Source organism: Hylaeus volcanicus, chromosome 5 (genome assembly GCF_026283585.1).
Source record: "Hylaeus volcanicus isolate JK05 chromosome 5, UHH_iyHylVolc1.0_haploid, whole genome shotgun sequence".
Taxonomy (NCBI): Eukaryota; Metazoa; Arthropoda; class Insecta; order Hymenoptera; family Colletidae; genus Hylaeus; species Hylaeus volcanicus.
The window spans coordinates 30,407,536-30,432,108 of NC_071980.1; the positions used below are offsets into that span (position 1 = coordinate 30,407,536).

The 24,573-nt window shown below is 42.5% G+C and overlaps 1 protein-coding gene and 1 non-coding gene across 6 annotated transcripts; one reads left to right on the forward strand and one right to left on the reverse strand.

The window, feature by feature from the left end:
- Positions 1-649: 649 nt before the first annotated feature.
- LOC128876462 (orexin receptor type 2-like) lies at positions 650-24,441 on the forward strand. 5 transcript variants are annotated; one of them, XM_054122873.1, is made up of 9 exons: positions 650-1,019; positions 3,449-3,652; positions 5,249-5,631; positions 6,411-6,790; positions 20,504-20,651; positions 21,104-21,325; positions 21,560-21,719; positions 21,995-22,107; positions 23,551-24,441. In XM_054122873.1, exons 4-9 carry the CDS (start codon positions 6,464-6,466, stop codon positions 23,775-23,777), a joined length of 1,197 nt encoding a protein of 398 aa, XP_053978848.1. In that variant the 5' UTR covers positions 650-1,019; positions 3,449-3,652; positions 5,249-5,631; positions 6,411-6,463; the 3' UTR covers positions 23,778-24,441. The 5 variants fall into 5 exon arrangements, with proteins under 5 accessions (XP_053978848.1, XP_053978845.1, XP_053978846.1 ...); XM_054122870.1 differs by lacking the exon at positions 3,449-3,652 and having other exon boundaries at positions 650-1,321; XM_054122871.1 differs by lacking the exon at positions 3,449-3,652 and having other exon boundaries at positions 650-1,235.
- LOC128877719 (U11 spliceosomal RNA) lies at positions 7,801-7,941 on the reverse strand. The gene has a single exon (XR_008457298.1). It is a non-coding gene; the product is annotated as a U11 spliceosomal RNA (small nuclear RNA).
- Positions 24,442-24,573: the final 132 nt, after the last annotated feature.

Genomic DNA, 24,573 nt, shown 5'->3' on the forward strand with positions numbered 1-24,573 from the left:
TCTGGTTTGCTCGAAAAAGCTACCATTTTGCGGTACCTATAAATTGCCTGGAGTAAACCTCGATAAATTGAATTAAATGGGAGATGTCCGCTCCAGTTGCAGTGACTTTTATCGGTCAGCCGAATAAAAAGTTTCTTACAAGTCTTCCTCGCCTTGATAACGCACAAAAACCATTCGCATAAACGCAACGTCATTGCTAACATCTGTTGATTCGAAGGCTAGTTTGCTTATTAATAACCGATACAACATGATCTTTAATGTCACCAAACATATCCAACATATGGATTACGTGGACAGAGGAATCGATTCAAGATATCACGTAAAAGAGAAGCAGTGCATGTAAAGTGCACAAAATACATTCCTTCTTATGTATACCTCTAAATATGTATAACTAAAAATGTTCGTTGGGCCATCATTTTGTCCCGCACTGTACCTGCACGATGCTCCGTTCCTCCCAATTTACCGAGGTGGATAGTTCCTTCCTTTTCGCAATCACGAAGCCCCAGGAAAGGTCGAAACTCGCGTCGGGTTCGTCGTGGTCGAGGGAATCGGGGAAACTTTAAAACGAAACGTGCCTCGGCCCCGGCATCGCCGGCCCGCTGCACCTACGCGCTCGTTAAAACGACGTACATACCTCAGTTTCGCAGAGTCCGTCGTCGCGTTCACATCCCTTTTCCGAACCAGGATCCTCCTACGTTCGCCCGACACGACGCGACGCGACGCGACGGACGTACCGCGAGACGTCGAGCCACGTCCTCGACCACGTGAAACACCCTGGTGAAAGACACGAGACGCGTGTCAGAGAACAGACCCGCGACACCGCGAAACTTTACACGGTGTCTCCTTCGACGAGCGATCCGCGTCTTGAACCGTGCGACGATGCTCCTCCTCTACGAGAAACGATAGTTCGACGAGCGCATCTGACGGCATGGTTCTAAGAGAAGTCGCGAGAAAAGTGACCACGAGGAAGTCACGTCGAATCTAAACCAACGAGCGAAAAAGTGACATCGATGAGATTGGTAAATCACGGGCAAGGTGCAGAGCGAAGGAAACGCGTCGCGTAGGAGATGAGACAATTTCTCTGCGTGCAAAGTGAAAAACGTTCTCGTGGAATACTTGTAGGATTAGGAAAATGATTCTTAAACATTGGACGCTGTGATGTTAAGACGATGGCCCTGAGAGTTGCAATGTTTACATTGTACAGTTTTTAAAGTTGTTACGTGGTTTGATAGAAGGTTTGATAAAAGCTATTTTCTCTGAAACACACGACGCTTTACACTTTTTCTTCTTGGATCATTTGGATTTCCTTCGGTGAAACATGGTAAAATAGAACATCAACTTGAAATTCTTCTCTCCTTCCGCACCTCGTTAGTTGTTCCTTGCTATGTTTCAACCAATACCTTGCATGCAAACTGCTCGTTGCATTGAATTCCGAATATTTCTTAAACAATGTATCACACTGAATTCATGTATACTAAAGTCAAGAAAGATCACAGGACCCGTCCACCATCTTATTCCTTCGAAATTGTGTTGCGAGAAAACGATAACCTTTCCTTAACCAGCGTCATGATTTTAAAAATAAAAGACTGCGTTGGGAATTGAGGGAGGCGTGCGAACGATAGTTGTTTCGAACCGATCCGATCCCTCGGGCGCAGAATGATCTAGTGTTTCATTAATAGAGATCACAGAGGGACGTCTTTAATCTCCAATACCTTCCGAACGCTCTGTGTATTATTAAACGGTCAATGGGAGCAAAAATATGATGAATCGACGTTTCGGTCTAATTGTGGAGCCCCTTCAGAATTTGATCGCTATCCGTGGTGCGTTAGCAAAGTTACTCGAAGAACACTATTGGAACATGCTCAATTTTCCATTTGTTTATGCCATCATCAACTGCGACGTGACGTCAGTTTGACATATCTCGATTAGAAGTTCGTTTTGTGTCACTAGTTTTAATGCTGTTGATTGATGCATTCGAAGCAATTCATTAAGTCTTGATTGATTCTAATAAATAAGGAAATAAGTTATCCAGAAGAAAAAGGAAGAGAAGATGAAGAGAAATTTCACAGATAAAGACTCCAGTTGCGATTGACGCTTCGAGGAATGAAACAGTATTTCGTTTCCACTTTGTTCCCACCTTATTTAAACATCACCCAAGACGCTACTATTGTTTTCCTTCGCGCTGCAAACATAAGAAGCGCGACTTTGTTTTCCAAACGCCTCTATGAAAGATTCCAGTGAAATTGAAGCGATCTAATTGAACATGCAACTCCCGAGTTTTCAATTGGTCCAGACTTATCTTTATGAACCGGAGATTCCCCTTTGGAGGAAGCAATCTGAAGACATCAAACGAGTGGGGTAAAATGCACCGGTATAAGAGTAATACACGATATTGTGCGTGCTTTACATTTCAGAATCGAACGTTCCCTGTATCGATGATGCGCTTGTTGATAAGGATGTATCGTCGAGGGAGTTTTCCAGGTCCCTCTATAATTCAAAAGACCGCCGTTGTTGGCCGATAGTTGGCCGTCGTCTAGGGCACAATCCATAAATCGGTCCCCGCAGGAACTAATTTATCAAACACACAGTTCTAGTCGCTTTTTAGCTAGGGTCTGACGCCTCTAGCCCAGAGGTAACGGATTAAGTTTTTCAGCCCTAGTCTCCGGTTCGTTATAACGCGCATCCGGATTTGAATTTCAATTTCGAAACATTTCACCAGTAGATTGTTTCGCGTTCGTTACCGTGTGCGCCTTAAAACCTTTGATATTTACAGTTTCGGTGGAGTCGATCTCGTTTTCCGTGAAAGGATTTACCGGTGAATTTTACCGTCTTGTGTACACAACTTTCCCTGAAATTTCTCGGGCTCGTGGGGGAGGAAAGGGGTTGGCGGCGGATGTTCACGTTTTCCCTTGGAATAGATTGAATTTAACCGTTTTCTCCCAGCAGTCGTCGCAAAGACGTTGACGGGAAGTCGACGGATTTCGCGATAACACACGAAACGTCACGTGTAGGAAGGGACGCTGGAAACACAGCGTACGTCATGTCAGAAGTATTTCGGACATCCACTACTTGCTGCAGCGCGATGCACGAGTAGCACTGCTCAAGATTTCGACCGAGTAGACACGCTGGGGTGATGGGGTCAGGAAAATGTTCCAACGAATGGCTTTTTTAAGATAATCGTTTGCTAATAAAGACTATATTTGTGTGGTGTACACGTTTTGATGCTTATTTATGCGCGGAACGGATATGCTGATTAAAAAATTGTAATAATTCACCGTTCACCGTAACAGAATACAACAGAACACTTGGATTCATTGTATAATAATGTATAATAATGATTAATATACCGTGAATGTAACGTAAGATAATAAGGGTGGTATAATGTAATTAAATGTATTAGAAGCACGAAAACATGTACGTTATACTAATATATAGCACTTCTTTACAGGATCTTCAAAAAACTTAACGTGCAAATACTTTATCGGCCAACTGTAAATCACGACCATCCACCGCATAATCTCACCGTATAAAAAGAAAAATATGGATCATGAGCGGCCAGTCGATTTAGTATGATCGCCTATGCGGTTCGCGCGAGTTCTGCATCACGAACACATCGAGGACAGCTAGAGAATCGTAAAACGCGATGCGGAAGGTACAGAAACGGTTGTGACAACTTTTTGATTAATTGAACGGTCGGTTGTCGGTGCCAACGCGGTCGCGTTCTGGTAAAACGCGCAAGATTAATTGGATAATTGAGGGTTTCGTTTTTCACAATTAAACTGACCGCTGGTTGGCTGGGAAAAGATTGAAGGACGTTACTTATCGAGAGTTTTTTCCCGCGGCAAAAGCAAACGACGCCCTCGCGCCCGTCCACGACCCGTGAGGTTCATTAACGTCGATTAACGAGTTTTAGGAGAACAGGAGGCCGATCCAGTCAATTAATAGACGTGCAATCATGTTACCGAGTTAGGTTCGTCAATTCCGTCGCGACGCTACCGTAAACTTCTAACCGTGTATAATGAGAATTTCAATTAGGTCTGGAATCCATTGGGATCCTCTGTTCAAGCGGTAGTCGTCATTCTCGAGGGTAAACACGGACCACTCTGTGTGCCATTTTGCTGTCCTCGGAAGTAGTTAACAAATATGCATTTAAATTTCAATGATTCATTCCAAGCTTTTAGGATGCATGAATCTCATCGATCATTTTGTTTCCAATGTCCAGAACCAACTGAGAGCATGGCAAACAATTTTCCAAGTGTTACCCAAGGATCTTGGAGTTTACCTCCGTCTCGAGATCCTTTGGCGTCGATCGAGTATTTATCGTTTCTCGCGACCAAAGGAAATCCGCAATCTCGCATTCAACGTTCCTTAACGCTCACCGCGACTTGCCGCGACGTTCGAAAATAAACTCGGTGGGGCTAGTCGTTCGCTTCTAATATTAACTTCCACAACGAAATTCGCTTTACCGATTCCCAAACGATTTTATACCGCCACCGCAGGTAATCGAATTCTATTCGGAACTCTTCGATGCGAATTCGAAGGAGCGAGGCTCAAAGTAAAATCGAAACCGTGGAACACAAGTTCCAGCGGTGCGAGATAAAACGCAGGGAGTTGCTTCGAGGTGGACCCATCCACTTCTTGTTTCAAGAGATGAAACAAACTTCTCTATGTATCGATTCGATAGCTGAAGGCAATAGTGGAGAAGCTCACATTTTTTAAAGTTCTTCATCCTATGAGTATCCAGGAATATAAAATCCTTACAAGAGATTACAGACAATTTAGCATCTTCTTCGTATCTCCGTCTACTAATATCTGAAAAAGAACTGATAACACTATAGCAGAGAACCAATGTCAAAATTTCAGGAAACTAAACTCCCCCAAATTTGACCCTCCCTCCTTTATCATTCTCCCACAGGCCACTCGAGGCTCGAGGGTGACAGATGAAGAAGAACCCCTGGCCAAATTGCTAATAATTTCTTATCAGGCCGTCAAGTGTCGAAGCATTTGTCAGAGGGAAGTTCGTTAACCGGGACGACACTTGGGAAATCGCAACACGCCGCGTCCAAAACTTTCCCCAAGCCTAACTTTCTTTCTCTCCTACACGACGGGACAAAGTTTCCGGGTTCTTGGATATGACGCGTCGAGGTCGCGTGACCAGGGGGTTGGAAAACATCTCTGGGAACTCGCCTCGCGATCCACTTGGCCCTGACGACCGTTTTGTTTTTTTTTTTTCTTAATTTTTCTGGAGGAGGAGCCGCGACGTTAATCGGATAAAAAGGACGCCGCCCTCGATGATCCCTGGACACTCTTCGGGTTATCGAGTGACGCCAATGGGGAACGGACGGGTAAAAGACGATGAGAATTAGCTGTAATGCTATGGAAATTGGAGCGAAGTGAACGACATTGGTGAAGCGCAAAGAAACTGGCAACTTGGTGGAGCATCGCGACGCTGGAATATCTTTTCGTCTTTGTTCGGCCGTTCGACGCTCTGTCCTGCGGGACGTTCATCGTGGAAACTTTCTCCAAGTGGTGAAATCGAGAGGATGCGAGCTGAACAGATTCGTGAAACAGAGTCCAGCGGAGAGAATCGATTTGCTACATCGAAATTTTCAAAATAACCAGACAACAAAAGTGAATAATCACTCTTTACTTCTCCGTTTCTTCGCCTCGACGCTTTGGCGCAAAGTTGCAGACCCTCGGGAACAGTATTTTCCACATTGTTGCAATTGTTCGTTCTACCAACAATGGCCTTGGTCTAATAGACCTGAATTAATCTATTTATTTTCTCTCTATACGCGCGGACAACTCAAATTACACGTACCTTTCCAGGTTGATGTCAGAGCTCAAATTAAATGTTGCAAAACATGTAGAGGTACTCGTGATGTCAACAGTTCGTTTAATAAAATTGCGGGCGCAGCCAATTTTTTTTTCTCAACTTTTATCAACGGAACGTTAAATGTTGGAGGCTGGCCTTTAATCCTGGCTCTTTTTACGAGGCTATGATACATTTTCGCAGATTTATGGCGAGTTAAAGCGAGCCCTGCATTTCGGCTCTTTCAGTATGGAACCGAGTACAGGCCGCCAACGTTAGTGCCACTCAAGATGCTTATGTACTCATTCTATGAGGAAGATTACAGAGCAGAGAGATCTTACTTTGAGTCTTGATTCTGGAAAACCTAAAAGTGCTCTTCTGAAAAAGAACTGTGCTAGTAAACACACTACAAAAAATATGCTCCACCGAGCATGAGAATCAATGTATAATTTGAATTTACTAAACTTGTAAACTGTTGTTTCTTAGAACACGCGAACTTTACGCCAAAGCGTCAGAGCGAAGAAATTGTTTGTATCGAATTCCTGCACTAGCATCGAGGAGTGATTGTTTACTTTCCACCTTTGTTAAATCTGACCAGAGCTTCCAAGAAATCCCATACAACAGCCTCGACGATAAATAACAGTCTACAAAATGCCCAACTGCAGCAACCTTGATTTCCTCACGGACGAAGAGTACAAGGAGTGCGTATGGGACTACATATTCCCGAGTGCCCTGGAGTGGGTGCTGATCGCGTCCCACGGCGTGATTTTCGTCGCTGGATTGCTGGGGAACGCGCTCGTCTGCATCGCCGTGTACAGAAACCACACGATGAGAACCGTCACGAATTACTTTATCGTGAACCTGGCGGTGGCTGATTTTCTGGTGATACTGCTCTGTCTTCCCTTCACCGTGGTGTGGGACATCACTGAGACGTGGTTCCTTGGTCTGGCTCTCTGCAAAACCGTCCCTTATCTCCAGGTAAGACAATCCGATCGCCAACGTGACTTTCACTCTTGATTAACTCGCTCTTCTCACGCGCGCTCTAATTGAAAAAGAACGCGACGTGTAAACGACGAAAACGTCCCCTGGGCGCGTTTTAAAACGGATTCACGTAATTTATCTCCACGCTACAGCTTACGCAACGTTCGTTTCCCCAGCATACCAATGCGGATCCGTGGAATATTTATTTCGAGGGCACGCGGCCCGCTTTGCCAACGATTGCATTCGAATTCGGGATAATGGCGGGCGAGACCGCGCGGTTAGGGGTGCAGCGACATTCTTATACGAATTAGCATCTCGTAGAATGAATAAAAGATGGATTTACTGGCGAACGCAGATGTGGCCGAACATTAGGGAAATGTGAATTTAGTAGACAAAGTTACGTTGAGTAGAAATTAGTGATTTTTTTATTAGGTTGTACTTTTATTATTCTTCTTTTTTTCTGAGTTTCGAATTTCATTTTCCAGGTGCCGTCTTATTAATTAAATCTGACAAAAGTATCGCAGGACACTGGTTTCTCGTCGCAAATTGCGGCATGTAACACGCGAGACTCGTTTGAAAAACTAATTAATTTTGACTTCCTTCCTGACCGGTGTCTTTTTATACAAATCCAGCGCTGCGCCATTTTTTATCAGCATTTATATTTCAACTGCGATAACCTACCCAAATACGAGGTTAATTGAATTTACCGCAAACTCTCGTATGCGCAAAAGTACGCGCCACGCAACATTTACTTAAATTTATTTTCCACCGATATACACGCGAGGATAAATTGCCATCGTCGACGCGCTCCTCCTTTCCTATCTCACAATTATTGTATCAATTCGGCACTTAATTAAGTTGACTATATATATCTATTCAATTTCCAGATTGTCAATTTATACCACACAGAATGACGAACACAACAAACACTGTATTATAATAATGTGAATAACATATGTATATATTCTACTCTGATCTATTTCACACTATTGTTGCTTGAATAAACTGGAGGCGTCGGTGCAAAAATTGGCAGCCAACAGCCTCGCGTTTACAAAAATTACGTACTGGGTATGTCTTGATAGCCATACCCCGCCACCACGTTATTGAAAACGTACTGACGCGCTATTAAAGTAGCGAGCACCCTTTTTAAACGAGTCCGTTCTCTCGCAGGTCTTAAGTAACCTTCTCCTCGCATCATTTCATGCGAGAATCGTCGTCATCCTTTGGCCATCTATAGTACGATGGTCGAACTACAACGTGATGTATGCGGCAGTAGGAAATTGTGCAATTTCTCGGTCGATTTGGAAAGATAATTTCCACTGCAACTGAAACGATTCTCTAGGACTGAGATCCTTAAATTATAGATCAATACCCATTAGAGGAACCTAGAAAATATGATTCTAACTATATTTAAATATCTGAATATTCCTCTAGTGATTATTATTCGACCGAGTTGTATTAATTTGTAATATTATCGTTGCAATCAATAGTATCAATTCCAATAATTTCATTTCGTGAAAAGAAGTTGGGAACGACAGAAGTTTAAAAAGTACTGCTGTAAAATATACATTAATATCATCGGTTCGACAAATTATTCGAGCGCCAATCCGCGGGTGTCACCCGATAAGAAATTTTAATTGGGAAATTTCAATACCGACGACGTTATCGATAATTCGATTCACACTCGGGTCTTTCCAATCGCGCCACAGAGCTGAGAAAATTTCGAAGCAAATGCGATATCGGTTTTCCAGTGGTTAGGGGAGGAGGAGGTCATCGTTAGTTATTAGCCACGCGAAGGGATTTTGTAATCGAGTTAATTAAAACTTGAATAAAGACATTTGTGTCTGCGAAGGAGTTCTGTTTGTTCAAGAACTGGTCCGAAGTCGTTGATTGACTTACACAGACAACTATACAGCAACGATTCGATTATTAAAAAGGAAACGCAATTTTCGCACCTCCCATTCCATCGAAACAGTGTTCGAGCAGATACGAAGAAATAATACGCGGAACGAATATGGGATATCCAAATTAGGAATAACGACAGCGACTTATGAATTTATTATTGGTCACCCGTTCAATTCGAACGCTCCAAAGGGACGCATATAATTATAAAACGCGGAAAAATCAGCTTTCAACGCGGTAACTTCTTTGTTCCCTTTTGAAGTTTTTCGTGAAAATGCCTCAATAACGAGCCCGAGTAAAAAACTAACAGCAAGCGGGATATACAAGCAAAACAAAAGGGGCGCGTGTATTTACGTAACTCATTTGTACCCGTGCTAAATGTTCTGAATGGCTGTCGTGGGACAAATTTCCGTTTTGAGGTATATTTGGACCTACAACCGAAGGTGTTTGGGTATTTCGATCGGGAACGTTGCAGAATATCATTTCAGCCACATCATAAACGAACATTCCGTAATTATTTCGGAATTTCAACTGCCTGCCAAAGAGCGAGGTGCCAAACGCTCGCGAAATCCACGAGGGCGAAGAAACCTGAAGAACACGAGATGCCGTGAATTGCTGGGAGGTATAAAACGACTCGGTTAGGGATTAAATCGCAGATTTAGTCGGGAATGAATTCAGCGAATGTCGTCAAAGTCGCTTCGAGAATGCGTTTAGTCCCGCAATTAAGAGTGCCTTTCGACCTTCCAGAAATAGGCAAAATTTTATTCGAGTAATAGATGAGGAATTAAACCAACTTGGAGCAATTTATTCGATGGAAGAGTCGAATTTCGATTTGTGTTTCGAGAAGGGAGAACTTTCTGGCTCAGAGAATGTGCTATTTCGACCAATTGTTTAAAATTAAGCTGATAGCAATTTAAAGTGAAATTTTAAATAAAAATACAAAGTTTATGGTACTCTAATTAAGATACTTTATTTATATTTCTAATTGCTTGGTCTCGCTACCACCATTCCTCTACATTCGGGCCACCACCCTGGGGATCGTATTAAATGTGAATTAGCAATGAATTACTTCCAACAATGAATTAACTCATTTATATTGCAGGTATGGTCGTGCTCCAGGAATTTTTAACGAGAATTTCCAGAGACGTAGTCGCGATACCGATATAAAATACTTCCTTAACCATTACTCTCTCAATTTTTATCAATAAAGGCTTCTCCCTCGAGTGGAAATATTCACCCTCTATTATGGTACGTTAAAGCATCTATCATCATATTAATGAAACACTCGTTGAAAAATTGTCTGAAAATGGAAAGCATCGGTGGGCACTTCCCCAAGTTCATTGTAGAAAGCCACAAAAGTACATCGATCTATCGATTCTTATCAAACTTCCTGAGCCACGTGCTCTACGCCACGTGGAAAGGTGGCTTTTTCTTCACCAACTAGATTCGTGACCATCCCTATCGCGAGAGGATAGAAAAGTAACTTAAAAGTGGGTGCGGTAGTGCTCGAGGTCCTCTGACTCCCCAGAGGTCGTTCGAGACCGCGATTTCCCTCGCACGCGATTGTCGCGGTGTCGTGCATCCGGCCGGAATAAATATAGCAAAGGTTGGCGACCACACCCCTGTAGCAAACGAACTTGGTAATTCGACGTTATTCCACTCGAAGGATCCAAATGCAAATTCTATACATAGCAGCTGTAAAAGTTGGTGGATTACTGGTATCGAGAAATAACATTCGGCTATCGATGCATATTATTATTGTATGCAACGTCATTGTAATCCTGTCAGGCTTCGTAAAACATTTTCGATGAAAATTTCAACCATCGTCCGTGAGATTAACGTCTGCGATAAACATCAATCTTGTGTAATATCTACGATAAATAACCAGAGGTCATTGCGTCATGATACCCAAGGTGAGTATTATTTGCTCGAATTGAAAAGAGGACATTCTTTCGGGGTATATCTACTCTTGAATTTATGAATCAAACTTCATAGCCGGAAGCCACTCTAATAAAAGCTATACGTTAAAAATCATAAAAACGAAGAGTTAGAGCAGAAGAAGCTTCAGTGGTGGCGAAACGTCGGAAGTATCTTACACGGAATACCTTCTCGGTTAATATCAACCATGAAGCACCAGGGCTGTGAAACCCTCAAATGTCTAAATAAAAATAAACCTGGCTCTCAATTCTAGTCGCCCTGGAATAAACGACGTGTTATTTTGGCAACAGAAACAAGATTCTATGTAGTATTATGAATTAAAGCGTGGAGCTGACGTTAGCAAATCGACCTGAAGATTCCGAAGGATTCGCATAAGTAGCGACTCGTACAGCGAACTAATAGGATTTTATCCTGCGATGGAATTTAATAAGATTACGAGCAACTGGAAGAGGGGGAGTTTACTACGTCACGATATTATAAAGAGACTGGTTACAAAGATCGTCTCCCGTATCGGAGTACAAGGCAATGTTACGCGAACTTGCTTTATAGCCTATTGTTAGGGTATTGTTTCAGGGCTTCGGCGTTAGCAGTACGAAGACGTACGGGCAAATACGCGGGGAGAATCTACAGGGTGTCCCAGCCCAAGTGACACAGAGCACTAACTCCAAAACTATCGGCCGAATGGAAAATTTCAAATATGGAAATTGCATGGTAAAATGGGGCTCATGTTTCAGCAAGAAGGAATTTTTGTTAACTTTGTTACTTAACATGATATGATGATGGTCAAGTTTCGTTTTTCAAATGACTTATCTTACTAATCCTTATTAATTATTTTTCGATAATTCAATTTTTGCACGCGTAATATTAGTTACACTATGCTCCCCGACGTTGTCGACTTTTATTCGCACGCGAACTTTTAATCAGCGCTTAGAAACGCATCAAACAGTTCGCACTGTCATGCGACGCGAAACGCATCAATCAGTTCGCACTGTCACGCGACGCGAAACGAAATCGCGATACGAAATTGATTCGATGTTGCTTTTCAATCGCTATGAGAAAATACGAATTTCATCCTTGATTTGTGTCAACAATACAGCTGACACCAATCCCGTGAGGTCAGAAATAGAGTTGGAACGTTTAATTAAATTCGATGCTTGTTTGGACCACCAAATTTTTATAACTACTCTCCTGTTATAATATTTGCCGTCATGTAGGCAAAATCATTGAATTTTAAGGAGCTTTCTGATCTTGACTGAGGCGTTCTGAAAAATCATAAATTGTGTTGGTAGAAATTGGAGTTGTATCAAAAGTACGCCAAAAATGAGCAACCAGAGTTATAGTAAAAAATGATTTACCCAAGGAACCGGAATACTAATGAAATGATATGGACACTATGTATCGTTGCAACCTGTAGGATGTTTACTTTATAATACCAATACGAAGCTGTCCAAACAGACAATAAGGGAACAGAGTAATGAGTGTGTGGTATACCGCAGTGTCTCTCATAGTTAATGTTCGCGCGACCAAATTAGCAAAGGAAGACTTGCAAAGGACAGAAATAAAATTCACGAAGAAAAAGCACGACAGGACGAATTTGGAGTATAGAATAATTTTGCTTGCATACCATGTCGCGCTTCTTATTTTCTATGGAATCTCATAGATCTCCAGGGATCTAGTGATCACTGAGAAACACTGACAATGAGACAACGTGTGGTATAATTCCTCGACATTAACAATCAACGTTCGACTACCAACGCAGCCTCAAATTAAGGATCGAAGCGTTTATGTTAACACTGGAACTACCGAGTCAGTAAATTCCAAATTTCTATTTCAAACTACGCAACGAGTAACGGTACTTTTGGCTTCATTTTCGATACAACGATTTTTCTAAAAAGCATAACAGTTATGTGAACAAATATAAGAGCTCTCCAACACTATTTTATTTTCATCATAACAGACCACGAATTCGAAACATACTTGTTTGTCAAGAGCACAGAGGTGGATGAAACAATTAAATTAAATAAACTGCGTTCAGGGTACACGTTTGTTGTAACGTATCGTCCAATAAAACAGCTCGAGTAAGCCTGTCGCGTGAGTTAGAGCACCATTCGAACATAATGCAGAGTGGATCGTTCGATTTACGGGTCCGACGAACCGTAGACGGTCAACCGATGCACCGTGGAAGCACGTGCGTTTCTACATCTACTTAAAACACGATCAGCTGTATTACAATCGTACCAGGAGAGCACAGTTGCGCGGAAATATCGTTCAGCTCGTTTATCATGGATGTCCCCTGAATATGTACGCGTGTACCACCAGCGTATGTGCAAACTGACAAACTGCGCCTGCTCGTGCCCGGTAGCCGATGCAGCTACACGGTTGCACGACCAAGGTACCTCTCAGCCGGTGACCAAATCGCATTATCTTACAACGTGTTGTTGCACGCCGTTTCTCCCTCGATAACTTGCTTCTAGGTTCTCAACTCGTTCCCAGAGTTTCTAGGTGCCCAACGTGCATCCTTCGTTCATGTATACCGACTGAAACACTGAAATCACTACGAAAGAGTGAGGAATTAGAGATCTATGACGGAACATCGTGTCTACTGTCTCTAATAACTAAATGAACGCTTTATCCAAGGAGAACCTATTTACAGGATTTTTAGTTCCAATGTTTACCTTTTCAAGCCAAGTAGCCTTACATTACAAATGAATTAGTATATACTAATATAGAAAAGTCTCTAAGCTGTAGATTCTTTCTAGAGTTAAATGGTTGCAAGGACTACGTCGAAGACAAAATATATCGTAATGTTATATTTTCTATGTCCAATTTTTTAGCAAAGGACAATCGCGTCCTTTCCAACGAGAACCGCCGCGTCGCGGTCGCATCGAAGCAGTTATAGCGAAGACCGCACATGGCGAGGGCGACGTTGTTTTTAGCGCGAGAATTATCGCGCGAGCTCGTCGCGTGGAATACGACTCGGTGGTGAAATTCTCGCGCGAAGAAAGAAGAGATACCTCGTGAATACAGTGAGCAAAAAAAAAGGAGATGAACCAACACTCTTGTCTGCAAACGTACAGGAGCCGCGTGTAGGTGAATACCTTTGCCGGAAGTACGTGCAAGTCAAAGAGACGGAGCACAACGCGTAACGAGAGTTCGCGGACGCGAGTTTACCCTCGTGCGTGATTTTCTTCGGGGCGTAAATCGCAACGCAAACTCGATATTCTTTCAAAATTGTCGTTGACAGTTTTTTTTAATAAGTATTCCTTGAAATTCGAGGGGCTTCCGTTTCTTTACAACCACGAATAAAAGGTAGTTCTTGAAGAGCGGATGGAGCGGGGAAGTACCGGTGGTAGCAAAGAGAAGAAATTTCCAGGTTTAAGAAAATGTGTTTTTGGAAAAGTTTCTACGTGAAAAGGCCAAGTTGCACGGGAAATTGAAAGCTCGTATCTGCTCGTATCCACGGTTTGGAGCTGCACACGTTACTTCACACGTGGTTAACTTCCAGAAGACACGTTGGTAACGTGCGCGACACGTCTCCCTACCAAATTATACGGTCTCAAGTACGGTCAATAAACTGACTTTCGTTTGTAAAGTAGCTCTACAATTATCCCCCGCGAGTACTAGTATAAAATCACGCAGCGACCGAAGAGGTTTACGAGGTAGCGGAAATTCGAGGTGGAAACTACCAACAGTTCCCATCTGTGCTCTGAATCTCCGTAACTTGCAAATATTACAGTAGACGATCCTCCAGGAAACCAATTATACATCGACTTAATCGCATAAGGACTTTGCAGTACGAAGAGGAAAGCCCCGCGAAGGATAGACGAACGTAAGATACAGAAAATATGATTTGTTATTCGTTCGATAGGAATGCCAACCTAAATTATACGATCAAGCAATGTTTCACGTTGGAATAAGGGTCGAACGTTACGAATAAATTGCTACACAGAATTGATATTCGTCTAAACTCCTAAGAAATAATTGTAGGTAACGGAGATATTCGAACGAATCCATAAGATCCCCTTTAATTACTCTGCGGCCCGTGTCGATTATCAAAGACACTCGTCTGAAATAGGAACGGTGTAATTACTCGTGTAATCAGACCTTATTGATCATCAGAAGCAAACTAAAGGTTCCGACCAGTAAACCAATAGCAGGACACGAGCAACAGGCCGTGTGTACCGCACTTGGTCTACCTGTTTCCCGCTCTCATCGTGTATTCATATTCATAGTCGAGCGAGCCCAACAGCGAATGATTAAAATCGCGTATCCCAATGACTATCTCTCTTTATTTTAACCTGACTTTCAATTAGTATCTTCTGCATTAATTTCACCCATTTCATTCAACTTTTCTACTTTGTTCTATCGTGTACAATCCTCTACTCAAACTCCCAATTTTTGCTACAATGTAACGTATTGCCTCTCAAGAACAAAAGAGACCTCTACACCCACGTCACGTCTCGGTTCTTTTATTGCACGATCCAGAGAGAAAACCGTGTTACTTATCGGCCGATTGAATAATTGATCCCACGCGAGGGGCAGGATATATTTTTGCATATATTTGAGCGTCCCCGGGGAAAGCGTTCGATAGATACTTGTATGAACGACGACGTTGAGTAGTCGAAGCCCGCGGGAAATACCCTACCAGCCTCGGGCACGAGATGTTTCCGAGCAAAAAAGGGACGAAATGATGTCGTGGACATCTTTCGACTTTTAATCCAATCGCAAACTAGCACGGCCTCGTTAGGAATCAGGGAGCCTAGAATTCCGAGCTCCATTCGAGTGGCCTAACTTCCAGAAACGTATGGAGATACCGTCGCTCCCCAGGGTATGTACGCTGGACCAGTGTACCAGAAGGAGGAAACTACACTTTTACAATTTTATAACATAAAAATTATTTATGATATTAATCTGAAAGCTGAAGACCATCGGTGAGAAATATCCTTCAATGTGCATACTACTTTGGTCTAAAAAAAAAGTACAAAGATCCTCCATTAGGTCGTTTTTATAGCACCCCCAGTACATCCCCTTAAAAATTTCATCGCGTGGATGGAAAATATGTGGCGTTTAATCTTTGCGTTGCCATAACTCTGTTCCACCCCCCTCATTGGCAGTGATTTAAACGCCACGCGGGACAAGCGGGTAAAAGTTTCAGGTTAATCGCCGCACCGCGACCGATTATGCTTCTTTACGACTCGCGGCTGCATCAATCCCGTGCACGGATGGCAAAATTGCCAGGGTTTCGCGACCCGTGAACCGTGTAACGACAACGACTCGGGATTTTGTTCCACCGGCTCGTAAATGTATTCCGTGTCGTTGAGTGGTAACGTTTCGAGCTGGGGCTTTTTCTCGCGGAATCCACGCGGAATCTCGAGCGTTTCGGAAGAAAAGTGGAACGACGCTCGTTACTTATACATTACTCGTCCCAATTTGCTCGGTTCTCTTCGGAGATCAAACGGATCGTTAGACAAACACGCGATGGTTGGACGTGAATGTTAGGTTCACTGTTAGGCGAGAACCTACCAAAACTGCGTACAGAGGGTTCATTAGGCTCGTCTAAGACACCTCTTTAAACAAATTTCTTTCCTACACAACTATTTTGTGGCAATTCATGTCTTGAATCTTGATGAATTTAAAGTGTCGAGTACAATTTTTTACTCGTTAGAAAAATTGAGAAATGTGGATGAAATTTCCACGATTATTAAAATAATACTAAACAGTGTCTGGAAGTATATGCGAACGAAAGGAGTCTACAAGACAAACAAGTCGGTGTGTTCGACTTGATGGCCACGTGTGTGATTGTGGTTATGTTTCCCGTTAAAGTGTAACGTGGATCGTAAAAACGCGGAAAGTTTGAGCAAATATGTAATTTGCACGTTCGAGTTATGAAAGTCACACGTAATTATCGGAGACGATTGCATCATAATATCGTGTGACACGTGTCGAGTATTACTTGGCGGAATTAAAGATGAATAGTTATCAAAACGAAAAGAAAAGAATCACAACGAATATGTTAACCGTGTTGAGAATAACCGAAGATAGGGAATTTAAGATTTCGAAACAGCAAAATTCAATCGAATGTTGAAAATTAAAGGGCAAATAATACAAAGTTGGAATAACTGGGGAAGTATAACATGAAAACTGTTACGATGCAATTAATATTGAGCGTGAAAGAGGCGGACGAAGCGCGTTTCGTTGATCCACAACGTCGGGACCTAAACCCGGAAGACACGAGACCGGCTGGCTAGTGATATAAAGCTTCGCGTGTCGTGTACTGTATCGCAACGGTAAAGTAGTCGACCCTAGTCAGCCAGTAGTTTTATCTAGGTGATATTTCACCTAGAATAACTCCTTCTCGTGACTGCGTTGATCGCATAATTTTTTCAGAATGCCGACCTAATGCCGTTTCCTTCGTCCTCGACCAACGATACCATTCGAAGGGACGACCACCGAAACGATAATCTCACTGATTAATAGGTAGCTAGGAACAGCAAAAACAACTCGGAGAAACGATTTCGATACCCGATGCGTTATCATCTCTGGTCTAGTTCTCGTCGATTTAATGGTGACGGGCGTGATCGCTGGTGAACGAGACGTAAAGCGGCAAGTGGCATTGTCGCTATCACGCACAAGTTAAGCTGCCGTGACGGACGCAGTTGCGCGTGCGACCGGTAGATAGCCCAGATTTAATTAAAACGTGCTCCGTGTCGTCTAGCGTGGCAAACAATCGTTTCGCACCAGATAGAACGGGCGTGAAAAAAAGAAAACAATGCGTTTTGCTTGGTCGACGAGCGCAAGCCATCCGTCAGCCTCCTGGCTACCAAGCGGAATTACTCGATCCGCGACGTGTTTCCTTTCCGTCAACACCTCCGTGTCCGAGACTCGAGCCAATCGAATCGAGCCACCTAATCAAACTAATTTCGTCTGTGCAATTTTCAACCGTGACATCTACCTCTGCGTGTACTTGGAATTGCGTCTACGACGAATACATTAAGACGTATTTCCTTCTCAACGGTTGAACCCCGGCGGCTAATTGCGCGGAAAGTATCCTAGATACGGTAACGACCAGCGAAAGCTCGCTTTGGAACAATTTGCTCTGGCGCATTAAACCCAGGAACTCCGTTTTCCAACGGATCGATTCGCATTACACGCTGAATATCTTCCCATCGAGTGGTCCTTGACCGACTGTAATTATTACGAGCGCGGCAGATAAGGATCGACCTTTAAAACCTCTATGAATATAAAGTTTGACGCGCCTCGAACGCGATCTTCGAGTCCTCGCGCCACGCGTTTGCTCTCTTGGACGACGGAAATCGAGCAACTATTACAAAAGGAGAAACGGGGACACCCGTGAAAAAAAAACAACTATTCCACCGTGGCGAGTTATTTTCAGAGGAATTAACTCCTGTTCGGTTTTATCGCGAATTACAGCGTTCCCCGCCTTCACTCGTCGCTCGCGCTCACGAAACAAAAACGTTGGGGGAGTAGGAGGGATAACTCCGTTGGCCCCAAACGGGGAAAAATTAGTTGCGCGACAGCGCGGAATATTCGCTTTGCAGAGAGCGGTGATAAGCGAACTCGAGGGCGCATTGTAAAATTCTGCGGACCGAGTAAGCTAATATCGAAAGTGAAGATTGAATGATAAATAATGTTGCAGGAGGGTGTCCGTCGCGGGGCGAGAATTGAATCATCCACTCGCGGCTTTTCTATTAAAACAAAACACGGAGAGAAAATGATAAATCGTCCGCCGCGAGAAAGCTACGTCGTCGTAATCTCTTTGCATCAGCATCGTGCTTCCAACTCGCGATAACCATTGTTCGAAGAGTTGCAACGGTTGCTGCAAACCTCTTCCTTTCGCTGGAATTAAAGCATCCCCAGGGTTGTACGGTACTGTTATCTACCTTGGAATAAACGATTCTTAGTTCTCCAATTAATTTTCGCTGCTACGTCTAGATTACACGACGAAAAGAACCGAGTTCAACTTTCGTTTACATAAAGCGCCGTTAAATCGGATCTTGGCGCGGGAAACTCCCACATGATCACTTTTAATCTCCACGAGACGTGGAAATTCGCGAGTATCGATGGAATACATACAACGAAACGTTCTTAGTTGTTACATTCTTTTTTTGAATATTCATGTTCGAGTGACTAAGAGCTACCGTCCTGGACTCGTTAATGTTTTTCGTATTAAAAACTCGGGAGCAGGCTAGGAAACAGAGAAATAAATGGCGCGTGTTTCATTCGTAATTCGTACTTTGTCGAGCGGGTGTTCATTTGAGAGCAATCTGGGTCGTGTGAATGTTTAAAGGCGCTTCTCTTGGAATTTTTTTTTCAAAATTAGTGCTAAAAAAGATGTAGACTTTGAAGCTTCTAGGTACGAATGACCTTCTTAACGTTTTAGCTAGTAGAGAAAAGCCTTAGAAGAGGCTTCAATTTTTGCATACCAAGTAAACGCCAGCAGAGGTAAACGATTAGAATCTTGTGTTTAGAACAGCTTTCCAAGCCCAACAGTTGTGCTCTTTTCTGCGGGTGGTCCTCGCGCGACTTCGAATTACCACTCTATTTGTGGGCGCCTCTTGGTAGCTCGTGAATCACTTCTTATCGCATAACAGATCAAAAGTCGCGTTTCGATTGAAGCGGGTCAAAAGCTGCTTCGAGGTTGAACGCTTAATTAGAGGGTGGACTAATGTCTCCGATGGCAAGGTTGAGAATGTCTACTTTGCACGGTCAACCGACGTCGATCACTTCGAATACACCTACGTTGCGCAGCAACTCCGTAACAAGGCCTTTGACGACAATACCGAAATTCAATCGACAGCGTCAACTACGGTCTCTTAAACGCGTCAACCCGACCCCACTGGGAAAAGGCATCACGCGAGAAACGTTCAACGGCATGCTATCGCGTTAATTCACCGTCCATCGTAAAACGGAACGCAAAAACCTCCACAACGCCGTCGAACGCGCGCACACGACGCATTTATCTGAAATCCAATTTACTTAATGATCGATTCGAGATCCCGATAAGCTGGTAATTGCCCGATGAATCTTTCACTCGCCTGTCCGGCCGCGTTTTATGAATACAACAAGAAATGTAGGTCAAAACACCGTGCCCGAATCGTTTTTATAAGTTCTACTCCCTTCTCGACCCATGATACAGGGGATGACTCGTCGGCAAAAACGCGCGGCGATAAATCCTATGTCATAAAAAAAAAAAAACATACAGAAGAAATATGGTAACGAGGAAACAGTTTGATCAATTTCGAGAAACGGGACTTGTAGGATCTTTTGCTCGTATTTTCTAGACCTTCGTTTTCTATTCATGACGTGCCCCCCTTTGGCTGCTCGACCGCGAATAAAGCACGTTATCGGATCGACAGTCAAAACGTGGGTATGCCTACGCAACGCGTAAGTGCGCCCAATCAAACTGGAAAAAGTGAAATAAATGCCCTCGCATCCTCGTATGTAAACGGAAGCTTGTTTACCAACGAAGGTAGAATTTTTCGTGCGGTGTGCCGAAGTATGTAGCTGTAGTTACAGCGACTCTTAAGCGTTTTATTACTACCTTCGCTCTATCGTTTATCTCTGATCTCCGATGGAACATGGAAATTCTGCGCGGTGCGGAAATTATGGAAATTTCATGAATGAAAGGATTAGAATTGCAAATAAGGACGATTAATTTTTTCCTTAGACAATCCGTGGTAGTAATCGAAACAGCGGAACAGCTCCTTTGAGCTGTTCTAGATACGATACACGAGGAGAACGTAACTTTATCCTCGAAAATAATAATTTAAGACTATATGTGTCGAGAATTGTTTAATGAAAACTACCGTTCTAGTCTACTATTGCATGTTCGTTTCGTGTTTGTTCCAGACAGTGTCGGTGACCGTGAGCATATTGACCCTAACTTTCATATCCATAGACCGATGGTACGCGATATGCTTCCCTCTCGACTTCAAGACGACAACGGGACGAGCGAAAACTGCGATCATCGGAATCTGGGCGGTAGCGTTACTATTTGGTAACCTTCTCCGTTACCTACTTCAGCGAGACGCACGATACATTATTGTTTACACTTAACGGGAACATCCTTGAAACGTGTAATATGACTTTACCGAGACTTTTCAGATATCTATCGCTGTTTAATTCCTGGTCTACGATTTAATCAAATATCAAGTCCCTTGTACGCGACGTTCATACGACGTGTCTGATTCTTTTCTGTACTCGAATTCCTGATCACGTGTCTCGCACGTTGTTACAGGCTAAAGGGTTAGCTTAGTTTACACCTATGTCTTAACTGCTAAATAATAAATCCTCAAATTGACCATTTCTTTGTAGAAATATGTAAATGCGAACGCTACTCCTCGTACTGTACACACGGTAGAGACTCGTTTCGAGATTAGCGCACTCGACGTCTTATTTTTAGAGATACATATTCGGAAGAAAAGCATCCGTTATTCACCATTTGCGCAGATATCCCGGAACTAGTGGTGCTCCACGTAACTCCGCCGAAACACCTCAGAGTGAAGATGATCGTGTTTACGCAGTGCAGCATATCTTGGAGCTCGGAGAGTCAAATCACTTTTACCGTCATCAAGCTGATCTTCCATTACATTGGACCACTGATCTTCATGAGCGTAGCCTACTGGCAGATCATCAGGGTCCTCTGGAGGAACAACATTCCTGGACATAACTGTAAGAAGAACCTACTCTCTGACACCTTTTCTTATCGATGCTCCTAGCATTCGGGCTTCCGAACCGTAACAATCGTGTTTAACGCGACATTTAACCTCACGGGATCGTAGGCGCTTAAAACGTTCATATTGCTAGACTAAAAGCTCCCGAGCAATCTACAATATCCACCTCGCGATGTGTATTCTAAGATTGCTGCAAGTCCTCGAAATGAATAATTATTGCACGTATTTGTAGTGCCGGCACGGGCCTCGCAGTTGAGCCAAACTCCTCCTTCCGGAGGAGGAAATCCCGAGGGACAGCTGAGATCCCGACGCAAGGCAGCGAAAATGTTGGTCACGGTTGTCATCACCTTTGCCATCTGCTTCTTCCCTGTCCACGTATTCTCCATTATCAGGTATTAACTTTCTCGTACCCAACCTACCTACGATTCTATCATTCCTGATCAATCTGGCTAATAGTTGTATAAATTTGAAGCTCGCGAATCTGTCTCCAGCTCGTTTGCCATCAGTTCAAATTGTTTAAAATAGTTCTAATTGATACAACTATTAGTTCAATTGTCAGGAACCGTACAACTAGAGAAAATGAAAACAGAACTCGATAAAGGAGGATAAAGGAGGTTCTAGAGTATTCGTTTAACGAAGAACGCAACGAGTCGATTTACTGTTTCAGATACACCATAAAGCTACCGTCGAGCAAGACGATGAACTCTGTCACCCTAATCATACACGGCCTCTGCTACTTCAATAGCGCGGTTAATCCTTTGATCTACAACTTCATGAGCGGTAAACAACCTCTGCTTTTATCATTTACTGTCATCGACTATTTATTAGATTTTGTCGCAAGGTAGAATCCATAAGATCCTTCGGAGCGAAAAAAGTTTCGATTTCGCGGTCGAGTCCATGAACAATGGACTCCAGATGGAGCTTCCCTCATCTGGAAATCTGATCGACGTTCGCTGTCGAACAGCTTTCTATGGACCGAAGCAACCTCGTTAAAAGACACGATCGTGTTTCATTCATGAGAAAATAATTGACAAGATCGACGCGTTTACCATCTAACACGAGCAAAAAGAAATAACGAGGTGCATATCGACGATACCTTCTCGCGTAAATGAAACCAGAAGAACTGATAAATCCTACGTGAAATTCAAGTAACGCTCGGGGGGATTTTTGACGAGCAAAGGAACACTTATGGGCGAAAATGTTGCTCCTTGTAGGAACGCATCCTACACAGGTATTCGACACCTTTCATATTCTATCCGTGTAAGACGGCTAAATCTATTTTTTCGTATAGTTTGACGGTTTCAAACATATTCGATTCATTAGATTTACAATGTACGTGGTGAGCGACGATTCTCTTCTTGTATCTGTCGAGATATATTTCTACAGAATGCTAAACTGCTTTGAAACTTGGAATCTCAAAGCTTTCCTTAGGTAGGTAAATAACCCCTAACAATTTATCGACCGATGATGGCTGAACGTCTCATTGGTTATCATAAGAATCAATTCATAAGTGTCAGAGCAAAAGGTCGATAATAGACCGACAGTCGGTATGCGGCAACGACAAGAAGCTTATTAATGGGCCTACTGTCGGTAAGTGTAGCTGGCAAGAAGCCTACCAATAGGCCATCTATCTGTAACATGTTACAGTATGATGATTCACTACTTTTGAAATTTCGCGCGCCTGCGAAACGGCCAGAAAGTTTGAATCGCTCAAGGCCACTAACGAACTTTGCGAAATTCAACTATTTATGCTTCTTTTTTCCTTGGTTGCCACTCAGAAGTAACAAAAAAGACAAATATCGATCAAATGAAAGGCTACTTTTAACAAATATCCATTTCTACATGTATTAAAACACCCTGAACGAATTACTACCTCCCACAACGATACGATTGGAACGCGTTACATAGGGGTACTTTCTATCGATTCAAAGTTTCTCTCGTCAAAGACTGAGAGAAGAAGAAAAGTTCTACTTGCCAAAAACTTAACGAAAACACCTATATTCTTCTCAATTTTAAAGAAAAGTTGTACTCACAAACCATTTGACGCGCACGGCACACAGAATCGACGCGTAACTAACGTTCGAACAATTTCGATTGATTTTCGTAACGATTTATCTTATCGTTTACATTAAAAATTAAACCGAAATAACCCGGTTATTGAGTAACTGGAACTGAAATTCAAAACCGTTCAATCATTTTAATTCAACCGTTTTTACGTTTCAGGAAAATTTCGAAAGGAATTTAGGCGTTCATTTCGATGCACGCGAGGAAATGATTCGCGTTTTCAACGCGGGTACCTCGCGAGTTCATCTAATCTACCTAGAATAAATAAATCTCGGACCACGACAACACGAATAACATCAAAAAATAACAACAACGTTCAACGAAACACGGAGATTATACCGCTGAGCGCTATAACGACTGATCAACAAAACGAAAAACACGAGTGATCGTAAGTACATCTCGGTGAACGTGACTCTCAGACGCCCAGTAGGATTCATAAGTGTAATTTATTTACATGTAATTTCAACTGTAATGGTAAGATATACGGTAATCGATAATTACATGAAAAGACGCTATGTTCCATTGGATAGAATTTAAATAACAGATGAAACTTGGAAAATCGATTGTATTTTGTTTCCACTTTCGTAAAAATTGGTAGACACTGGAATTTTATCCGAATATGATGATGTAATAAAACATCGAATTATTTTAAATGTACTTATTGCGATAATAATAATAGTTATCGGTGGACAAGTTCGAAATTCGTTCTCGCAAAGCGTCAACTAAAACGATAGATGCGCGTGCACGTTTGCACGTTATTCTTTGTAATCGAATCATCGTATTCGTCATCGTGATCGTTATTGTACCTATCATTTTTTAACGATATTCCAAAGGCGCTGATGAATCGTATATAAAAAGTTGAATAAGATATATCTATGTAACTACTACTACTACTACTACTACTACTACTACTATGTTATAAATATAATGCAACGTAAATCTCGTACTGTGAACAATATTCCTAATATTTCACGTAAACTCAATGGAACCTATCTTTAATTCACTAATATTACATTTTCATCACGTACGAGGATTATTTAACACAGGAATCAATTCCATAGTACGATCACTCAATGTTCTATCCTCTTGAACGAAAGGTTTTAAACCTGATCGGTAAATTTTTACATCTGGTTTCTGTATACCTTGATAAATTGAAAAAAAAAAGAGGAAAAATAAATTTAG